The 9450-nt window shown below is 35.5% G+C and overlaps 4 protein-coding genes across 4 annotated transcripts; 2 read left to right on the top strand and 2 right to left on the bottom strand.

The window, feature by feature from the left end:
- The first annotated feature begins 208 nt into the window (after nucleotides 1-208).
- LOC134828135 (ankyrin repeat and LEM domain-containing protein 1 homolog) lies at nucleotides 209-2779 on the top strand. The gene is made up of 2 exons (XM_063841115.1): nucleotides 209-363; nucleotides 426-2779. The coding sequence occupies exon 2, from the start codon at nucleotides 442-444 to the stop codon at nucleotides 2560-2562; it is 2121 nt and encodes a 706-aa protein (XP_063697185.1). The 5' UTR covers nucleotides 209-363; nucleotides 426-441; the 3' UTR covers nucleotides 2563-2779.
- LOC134828136 (probable transaldolase) lies at nucleotides 2614-4664 on the bottom strand. Its single transcript, XM_063841116.1, has 4 exons — nucleotides 4467-4664; nucleotides 3774-4137; nucleotides 3643-3707; nucleotides 2614-3269 (listed from the first exon to the last, which is right to left on the bottom strand). Exons 1-4 carry the CDS (start codon nucleotides 4564-4566, stop codon nucleotides 2794-2796), a joined length of 1005 nt encoding a protein of 334 aa, XP_063697186.1. The 5' UTR covers nucleotides 4567-4664; the 3' UTR covers nucleotides 2614-2793.
- A 580-nt stretch (nucleotides 4665-5244) lies between these two features.
- LOC134837060 (uncharacterized) lies at nucleotides 5245-6735 on the top strand. Its single transcript, XM_063852372.1, has 2 exons — nucleotides 5245-6392; nucleotides 6454-6735. Exons 1-2 carry the CDS (start codon nucleotides 5307-5309, stop codon nucleotides 6733-6735), a joined length of 1368 nt encoding a protein of 455 aa, XP_063708442.1. The 5' UTR covers nucleotides 5245-5306.
- Nucleotides 6736-6890: 155 nt separating this feature from the next.
- LOC134837059 (coiled-coil domain-containing protein 22 homolog) lies at nucleotides 6891-9399 on the bottom strand. The gene is made up of 3 exons (XM_063852371.1): nucleotides 9237-9399; nucleotides 8081-9179; nucleotides 6891-7420 (listed from the first exon to the last, which is right to left on the bottom strand). Exons 1-3 carry the CDS (start codon nucleotides 9284-9286, stop codon nucleotides 6905-6907), a joined length of 1665 nt encoding a protein of 554 aa, XP_063708441.1. The 5' UTR covers nucleotides 9287-9399; the 3' UTR covers nucleotides 6891-6904.
- Between the last annotated feature and the right edge of the window lie 51 nt (nucleotides 9400-9450).

The following is a 9450-nucleotide window of genomic DNA, read 5'->3' as shown; positions in this document are numbered from 1 at the left end:
TATTTTTTAAGTAAAAATTTCAAAAATATGATATCAGCACTAAAAATTAAGAAAATTGAGATCATATTAAAAACTACCAGTCGTCGTCACTCGACAAAATTGCCAAACCAGCTAATTCAACTAACTCTCTTTCCTGCTAATTCAAGTAAAATTCGAGACGAATGAAAATGATAAATCGCCTTTATGCTAATTCATTGACCAACAGACCGTTTATTTTTCGTAGTGCTTGTTTTTATTCCAAATTTAGTCATTTAATGGGAATGTTTCCAAATTTTCTGTCAATTAATTGTAATTTTAATCAATTTTCTTGCCATCGATCGACTTGTGCTTCCTACAAAACCATATTTTCCTAAAAAATAAATGGTAAGTTTAAAATTTCTCATCATAATTTTAGCATCATTTTGTAAACAAAAATTATTTTTCAGAAAAAATCTCTTAAAAATGCCTCAAAAAATGCTGGAATTCAACAAAGCAATTTGTCTGATAGAAGCTGTCGATGATTTGCGCTTTCCGGTCATCCGACATTTAGTAGAGGAGAAAAATTTCGATCCAAATTCCAAAAATCAACGAGGCTATTCGGTCGTTCATTACCTTTGTGGCATCGATAACATCGTCTTTGCCGAACGAACTCTCGTTTATCTCTTCCAACATGGAGCAAAAGTCAACGAAGTCACACTTTTTGAGCGTTTTTCGCCGTTGCACATCGCCGCACTGAACGATCGTGTCAGCATCGCCAAAATTTTGATCAAACAAGGCGCTGATAAGAAAATCCTGGATGCTGATAACAATCCTCCGATATTTTATGCCATCAATAACGAATGTTGGCCCATGGTTGAGGTCATCAGAAATTATATTTTACACGAAAAACGTCAAATACGAAAACAAAATTCGCGGGATTTGCTGCAATCGGCGCAATTAAACAGCATTCAAAGCATCACCAATGGCAGTAATGGAACTTTAAACGTTTTTGAGCAAAATTTAACAGTAGCTGGTGCCAATTCTGCGTATTTGGAAGCTGATCGCTCCATAACTCCAAGTCGAATTTCGTACAATTTCGATAAAGCTAGTCCATATTATGTTAATATCACACATCGGAGACGAAATAACACCTCAAGTAATGCCCGACAATCGTTATTCCAATCAGAAACACAAAAAAATGTGAATATTTTTGAACTAACCGAAGATAATTTGGCACAATTTACTCAAACAATACGAGAAAGTGGTCGATTCGAGATGTTCCAACGATGGAAAGATGCTGTTAACGAACATAAAAAACGAGAATCTGTCCTGAGCACCATTTTAAATGAAATTGACGAAATAATTGGCGATGACAATCAACATTTGGAGGTACTTATGACGGAAGATGAGACTTTTGTAACTGCCGAAGCGAGTGAAGACTCCGAAAAAACCTATAAACCCGAAAATTTGCAAGTTCCTGTGAGAGAATCAGACTTCATCAAGTCTCCAACGCGCACAAAAGGCGCCGAAATTGTCATGCAAATGACCGAACGTTACGTTCACACAGACGACGAGAAAAATATCATATTTTACGAGAAGAAATTACTGCCCGTGGATCCCGTATCTGATCAAATAGACGAAGAAAGCGACAAAAAATCAACTACTTCAGCAGCTTCGACTGCTTTCAAGCTCAACACGGACTACGATACGGACCAACTGCGTCAAGAACTCACCCAATTCGGCGATATTCCGGGTCCAATCACAAAAAGCACCAAAAAATTGTACTTAAAACGTCTTGTCAAGTACCGACATGACCCAAAAATGGCTGAAGAAGCTGCTATTGCGAAAGCCAACAACATTCCTGTTTATTCCTTGGAGCTGCAAAAAACTTTTTCGAACATTCACACAGGTCTCGAGGCTTTTACGGAGTATCTCATGCTGGAAGAAGAGATGGTGCGTCATTTCCAACAAAAAATCTGCAAAAAAATGCGTGAAGGCAACAAAAAAATGAGTTTTATCTACTTGTTGATGGATCCTCGTGAGCTAAATAATCTCGCCGCCAACCATTTATTCATCTCAAAGGAGCAAGCATGGCGTCAATTCATCAAAGCAATATTTTACGTGGGAAAAGGGAAGAAAAGTCGTCCCTATGCTCATTTATATGAAGCTATCCGGTATTACGGACACATAACTGACGTCGAAGGCGACAAGGAAAACTGCTTCAATCGTCATCCACAACCGAAAAATAGCGGATTTCGATCAAAAACACGCCCCGCATTGATCGGAAATCAATTTCTCGAACCAATGGAGACTGAAAGTAAGAAACTCAAACGCATTTTGGACATTTGGAGTAACGGACATGGCGTTGTCAGCATGCATTTGTTCCATAACATCACGCCGAGCGAGGCTTACACGAGAGAAGCGGCAATTATCGATGCGCTTGGCATGAATAACTTGACGAATCAAGTGAGGGGACACTATTATGGCATCAGCGAGTCATGGACATTCAAGCAACGCAAGCAATTGGGAGTTGGATTGCTCTACAAAGCTCTTCAAATCCACTTGATCGAAGGAGAAAGCCAATTATTGCCTCACGATATCTAAGTTTTAAGCGAAAAAAGTCAAATATTTTAGTTTTATGTGATCTCATTTAAAAATTTTTTAACTGAATTGTACAAAAAATCTATTTTTAATATAAAAAAAAATTTCGGAATGGAAGAATTGTATCAAAAATTTGTACGAAACCTTTTCAAAAGGCACTTTTTGAGGGGGAAAAAGGAAAAAACTTTAAAAGTTTTGTAAGGAATCCTTCACCTTTAACTCCAAACGGCAAGCTTAGTTTTTCTCAATCAATCCACGCAACATTGTTTCCAACTTGCGCCCATCTACGGCAAACTTGCGAATGCCATCAGACAATTTATCCGTCGCCATTTGATCTTCGTTCATCATCCAACGGAACATTTTCTCGTCCATGTCGATTTTTTCCAAGTTGGTTTTCTTCGCAGCGGCGGCATCCAATTTTTTTGGCACAGCGTCGTCACTTTTTTCCAAGTCGCCGAGCAATTTGGGGCTGATTGTGAGATAATCGCATCCAGCAAGAGCTTTAATTTCGCCGACATTACGGAACGAGGCGCCCATTACGACAGTTTTGTAACCGAATTTCTTGTAGTAATTGTAGATTTTGGTTACGGAAACGACTCCGGGATCAGCTTCGGGCTCGAAAGTCTTTTGATCGGTATTGGCAACGTACCAATCGAGGATGCGACCCACGAAGGGAGAGATGAGAGTCACTCCAGCTTCAGCGCAGGCAACTAAAAAATTGAAAAAAAATAGTTTTCAGGTAAGTTTTTGTTTAAAGTTGATTCAAATTTATTTTAAAAATTTTGTCTCGTTAAAAATTTTTCGCTAAAACTAATTTTTGGTTCGTTTTCATAAAAAAAATTTAAAATTTGTAAAAAAAAAATTTTTTTTAAATTTCAGAAATTTTTTTAAAAATATTTTTAGAGAAAATAATGCCTAAAAATCATAAATTTTAGTACAAAAAATTTTTCAAACTAATAAAATTTAAAAAAATTTGAAAAATTATGATTTTTTATTTTTTTCTTTTAGATTTTTGAAAAAATTTTAAAGACATGAGACAAAAAATTTAAAATAAATTAAAAAAGGTCAAAATTAAATTTTTACCAGCTTGAGCAAATGAGAAAAGAAGCGTCAAGTTGCAATGAATTCCATGTTTCTTCTCCAATTCACTAAAAATTACAAGAAAAAAATTAAAAATTATAAATTTTTCCTTAAATTTCGTTGAAAAATCTTACTTGGCAGCTTGAATTCCTTCCCAAGTCGATGCCAACTTGATCAAAATTCGCTCCTTTTGGATGCCTTGTTCCTCGAACATGCTAATGAACTTCAAAGCCTTCTTAATGGAAGCATCTTTATCGAAAGACAAGCGCGCATCAACCTCAATCGACACACGTCCCGGAATAATTTTCAAGATTTCACACCCAAAGAGGACAAAAAGCATGTCAGCTGCTTCCGTGACCTTCTCTTCGACGGAATTGCCGAGTTTTTGGGCATGCTTGATCGCTTTGTCAATCAAGGGACGATATTGCTCCATTGTGGCGGCAGAAAGAATCAAACTGGGATTCGTTGTGGCATCCGTGGGCTTGTATTGTTTCATTGCTGTAACGAAATTTCGACAAAAATTAACATTTTTTAGAAGGGAGATTAAATTCACGTGAAGGTCTCATTGTTGATTAAAGGTCATCTGAATATGAATTCATAACGCGAGGGAATCATACGAGGTCCGTAGATAGACGTCACGTTCAAAAGGTCAACAACGCTGAAAAATTCTAAATTATTTTTTAGAAAGTCCAGCGATGACATTGAAATATTTCGCATGATTTTTGCATTTTACGCAAATTTCTCGCGTCTTTTTCTAATCTTATCGCGTTGTAGTTGCTTCTTATCTAGAAAAATAGAAATGCCGACGTCATGAAATGCTGTCTCACCTTCAAAATCTCCCGTATCGGCAACGATGACGGTGAGTGCCTTCAATTGTTCCAACGAATTCGACATTTTTACTTTCTTGTTGGGACCGTCTGCGCTCATAATAAAGGCTCGGAATGAACTAAAACTGCAGGTAAATTCAGAATGCGGTGCAAGTGCCTCGATCAAATGTTCAGTGACGTGCTTGACTGTTCAATAGCGTTCTGTGAGGAGCAAACCCAAGTAAAAAATGGGGAGTTGCTGTCACTTAGGCCTTTTCAATTTTATTTCCCATAAAATGAGGGGGGCAAAAAATATTAAATTTATTTTTCTTACAAAAGTTTTTAATTTAAATTTAATTAATTAATTAATTTTAATAAATATTTAATTTAATTTAATTTTAATTCATTAATTTAATTAATTTGAAATTAAAAAAAAATAATTTAATTATTAAATTTAATAAAAATTTCATTTTTTCAATTTTTGATCATTTAAGATTTGCTGATTTAGAATCGATTTCAGAAAGTATTAATTCAAAATTTAAAAAAAAATAAATAATTGTTTATTTAAAATTTTGAAAAATAAATTCAACAATTAAAAAAAATAAATTTTTAATTTTTATTTTTTTTTCTTCATTAAATAAATAATTTTAATCAAATCACAAAATTGTCAATTTTTAATTTTTTTTTATGAAATTTTTAACTTATTTTTTATTTTTTTCCTTTAGATTTTCGACCTTTGAAATGGGGCACTTGACAAAAAATTTTTAAAAAATTTCAAACCGCCTGAACTGTCAAATCGTGTTCAAAACACACGAGTTTCGGACAGAAATTCTTCCGAAAAATCACTAAAAACTCTCAAAAATGCTGGCAAACTTGTCCAAAAATTGTCTGAGGCTGAGACACTCGCCTGTCGTGCCAGTTCGAACGTTCCTCTCGGAGAATTACAAACTACAAGAAGCATGGAACACCCGTTTAGCCTCGCCGATAATGGAAAAAATTAATGTGGAAACATTTCACTACGAGTTGGAACGAAAATTCAATTTACAGAAGATTGCGAGCCCGATTGACATCGATATCTACGCGAACAAAATCACAGACGACAATTACTTCGACGAAGTCGGCGATTTACTCGTAAAACTGCGAAAAACCGCAGAAGCTACGAATATTTTGGACTCGACGGGTCATGCCTACATCCGGAATTTGATAGATTTCGATCAATTTGAGTCGCTTATCCAAGTTTTGGACAACAGAATGGACTACGGAATATTTTTCGATGATTTTTCAGCAAATTTAGCAATTGACAAGCTGCTAAAAACAGGAAAATTCAAGGAAGCAGCGAGACTTGCGACGATTTTCATGCTGCAAGAAGATTTTTCAAACGCTACAACGAGAGCGCTTTGTCTCTTCGCCTGTTACAAGTATTTGGGGAACCCGGAAGTCTTTGACGACTTAAAACCGCCGTCAGAACCTGAAGCCGAAAAAGGAGCAAAGAAGAAAAAAGTCACAGAAGTCAAAGTTCGTGTCGCATTTTTGCGAAATCCGTACTTTGATGATCATTTCGACCTCAAAAACAGCCAACATTTGGTGGGAAAAACATTTTTGCTCATTGGAAAAGAGCTCACAAAGACTGGCGACACTAAATTAGGCACGAACATTCAATTACTCGGACTTGGATTGTACGAAAAATACACAGAAGCCGTCAAATTTTTGGAAAGCACGAAGGGAGCAGAGTTGGAAAAGGACGTTATTGGTAAAATTAATGAAGCTCTTGCCAAAGTCGGGGAAGAAGAACAGAAAAATGAGGCTTTCCAACAATTCAAGAACGCAATAGAGACAATTGGATCAACTCACAAAGTCGTCGAAAGCAATTTCGAGGAAAAACTCAACGATTTTTGTAAAAATGTGGTCAAAGAAAATGAAGCAAAGGACATGGAACAACAGAAAAAGGTAAAATTTTTGCAAAATTTTTGATTTAAAATTTTTAAAAAATTTTTTAATTAATTTTTAGATCTACGCCGCATGGAACGAGATCCGCGAAAAACGTTTGAAGGAAGAAATTGAACGTCTTCAACGCACAGAACGTTTGAAACACATCGAAAAGTTAACTACCGAGATGGAAGCTGAAGAACGTAAATTATGGTTCTTTGAAAATGAAGAGCAACTCAACCTGGATATCGAAAGTAAACGAGTTTTCTACCCGAAACGGTGGTTCGGCAAGAAAAAAGTACCTCGCAAAGTCGACGAGAACTATATTCCGCCAGATGTGGACAAGAGACGACATGCCGAGTAATAAAAATTCGCAAATTTTTAGTCATCGTTTAATTCTACTAGTTACTTTTCGTTATAAGCATCGAGTGAAGAAGAAGAAAAATTGGAATATATTAAAAAATTCACAAAAAATCTGTTGATATGTGTCGCAAAAGAGGTCCATGAAGCGAAAAAATTTTTTAAATGCATTTTCACGTCATTTTTTCCATTTCTTCCAAATCCGCCGTTATTCGTGCCAGACTTTCGGCGACATTTTTGCTGCGTTCCACGTCAATTTGTTCCTCCAAGTCGCGAATATCACGAATTATTGTTCCCGTTTCCTCGACAAGTGACACAACTTCCGTGCAGTCAGCGTGTAACGTTGCCAGAAGTTTATAAGCTCGTTTCGAGTAGTCGTCGTGTTTGGCACTTTTGAATATCAGATCGTCGACGGCGGTGAATTCGCGATCTAGTTGTCCGGATTGCGTGTTGATTTCCTTCTGAAGTTGTCGCGTGTCTCGCAGGATGTTTTCAATGTCCTTTTCTTGCTTCTTGATGTTGGAAATTATCTCGAGAATGCGATTTGTGAAGTCGCTGCGGATGATTCCGCGACCAATGCGTTCAAGTTGGGCGGAAAGTTGTTGATGCGTGTCGATTTTTGATTGGAGGTCTTCGATGAGGGATTCTTGCGTTTCTCGGATGCGACGGATTTCGTCGATTATTTTTTTCTAAAAAGGAAATTTGAGTTAATAAAAATTTGAGGCGATTTGAGGATTAAAATTTAGGCGATTAAATTTAATTTTTCAACTTTTTTTTTATTTTGAGGGAAAAAATAAATTTTTTTAATGAAAAAGGAAATTTTTTGACATTTTTCAATATTTTTGATAAAAAAATTTTTTTAAATTTTTATTTTTGAAAAAAAAAAAATTTTTTTAATTAATTTTTATTTTAAATTTCAATTTTTATTTTTTTCAAAATTAAAAAAAAAATTTGAAATACTTTTTCATACAAAATTTCAAAATTTGAACATTTTTTGAAAAATTAAAAATCCGTTGTTGTTTTTAAAAAGATTTGATAGTTTAAAATTAAATTTTAATTAAAAAAATTAAAATAACTGTTTTTGAAAAAAAAATTTTTTGAAAATATTTTTAAGAAGATAATTTAAATTTCGTTTTTCAAAAAATTTTAAAAAAAAATTTTAAAAAATTATTTAAATTTTAATTTAAAAATTAAAAAAAAAAATTTATTTTTTATGTAAAAATTTATCGTTTAAAACATTTGAAAAATATAAAAATTTTAAAAAATTAAATAAAATTAGAATCTCAAAGCAAAAAAGTCGAATAATTAAATTTAGGAGCCTTAATAAAAAAAAAATCAAGCAAACTTACATCTCGTTGATTGTATTTCTCTTCGGCATCTTTTAATTCCTGCTCGATTGGAGCCTTTGCTTCTTCCCATTGACGTTGCAGAGTCTTCATCTTATCCGCCATCGCCTCAAGACGTTCCTCCAACTTCTCTATACTATTTTCCGGATCCTCTAATAACATTTCCAACCTATCTTCAGTCTTCTGTTCCGCTTCGATCGCTTTAATTTCCTCCATAATTGCCCCAATTTCGACTTCTTTCTCATCTAAAGCACTCGTGACTTCGTTTAATTCAAATGATTGTGTGTCAATTAGTGATTTCAAGGTCTCAACTTCCTCAATTAAAGCTTTCATCTCCGTTTCTTCCTTACTTTCCTCATTTTTAATCAGTTGTTGGACCAATCTTTCCTCTGCTTTCGTTCCTGCCGATCGTTCTGACAACCCATCAATACTGCTCGACTTACTAAACGTTCTTTCAATGACTTTTAAGCTATCATAAGAGCTCGAGGTAGGCACTGCAAATAAATTCCTATCGTTTTCCTGCAATATCGACGGCAACAAGGTACGTTTGTCGGTTTGTTGAAACACCGACGGCGAATGCGTGCGCCAATATTCCTTAATTTCTTCGGTAATTTGCTTCTGACTGACTCTCATGTATGGCAGTGTCAAGTTTTTCGGCGCAAATTGTTTGTTTGTCGCTGCCGTTGGTGTCTTGTAGAACATGGAGCGCTTACAAAAGTCCGGAACCCATGCGGAATTCAACTGAGCTGCGATATTGGAGTTAATTTCTGCTCGTTTTCGTCTCACTGGGTCCTCATCATCCGCGACAGGCACAATTTTTTCCGCTTCTTTCGGCAAATTTTCCACGAGGAACATCAAAACGCGACGAACTTCCGTTGTATTTGAGTACAACAACGTCTGGTATCCGATATCGCCCCGAAAACCGACAGATTTTACGGCATCCGAGAGTTTTTGTGTCACGGCATATCGCTGAGCCATTCCCGGAGGCAGAGTCTTTGGGATTTCTAACGCTGGATTGATTAACGAGAGACATTTGGAAACTGCTTGCACGAGAATTTCGGGCGTGAATTGCGATAACGTCGAGATGTCGTCATCCAATGAACTAAAAAGTGATAGAAATTGATCATCACGAGAAATTATCAGTGTTAAAAAGTCTTACCATCCAATTTGTTTCAATGTATGGATCACAATATTGTCAATATCTTCCATTTTGGGGGCCGTTTGCTGTGACGGCAGGAGGTTTTCTTAGTTTTTGCACATTTATTGCTTGTGATATTGGAGTAAAACTACCTAAAAAAGTCTTAAAACTAGCGACGAGCACTTTTTTGTTATTGATAAGAACGAATTAACTGTCATCCCACAACTTCAAGCCT

Source organism: Culicoides brevitarsis, chromosome 1 (genome assembly GCF_036172545.1).
Source record: "Culicoides brevitarsis isolate CSIRO-B50_1 chromosome 1, AGI_CSIRO_Cbre_v1, whole genome shotgun sequence".
Taxonomy (NCBI): Eukaryota; Metazoa; Arthropoda; class Insecta; order Diptera; family Ceratopogonidae; genus Culicoides; species Culicoides brevitarsis.
The sequence above is the reverse complement of the archived record's forward strand: the minus strand, read 5'-3'. Positions and strand labels throughout refer to the sequence as shown.

Coding starts and splice junctions, on each gene's coding strand:
- LOC134828136 (XM_063841116.1), bottom strand. CDS start 4,566: ATGAGCGCAGACGGTCCCAACAAGAAAGTAAAAATGTCGAATTCGTTG. Junction 4,138..4,466: donor CGATACGGGAGATTTTGAAG/GTGAGACAGCAT, acceptor ATTTCGTTACAG/CAATGAAACAATACAAGCCC. Junction 3,708..3,773: donor GAAGGAATTCAAGCTGCCAA/GTAAGATTTTTC, acceptor TGTAATTTTTAG/TGAATTGGAGAAGAAACATG.
- LOC134828135 (XM_063841115.1), top strand. CDS start 442: ATGCCTCAAAAAATGCTGGAATTCAACAAAGCAATTTGTCTGATAGAA.
- LOC134837060 (XM_063852372.1), top strand. CDS start 5,307: ATGCTGGCAAACTTGTCCAAAAATTGTCTGAGGCTGAGACACTCGCCT. Junction 6,393..6,453: donor ACATGGAACAACAGAAAAAG/GTAAAATTTTTG, acceptor ATTAATTTTTAG/ATCTACGCCGCATGGAACGA.
- LOC134837059 (XM_063852371.1), bottom strand. CDS start 9,286: ATGGAAGATATTGACAATATTGTGATCCATACATTGAAACAAATTGGA. Junction 9,180..9,236: donor ACATTGAAACAAATTGGATG/GTAAGACTTTTT, acceptor ATCACTTTTTAG/TTCATTGGATGACGACATCT. Junction 7,421..8,080: donor AGAAATACAATCAACGAGAT/GTAAGTTTGCTT, acceptor TTTCCTTTTTAG/AAAAAAATAATCGACGAAAT.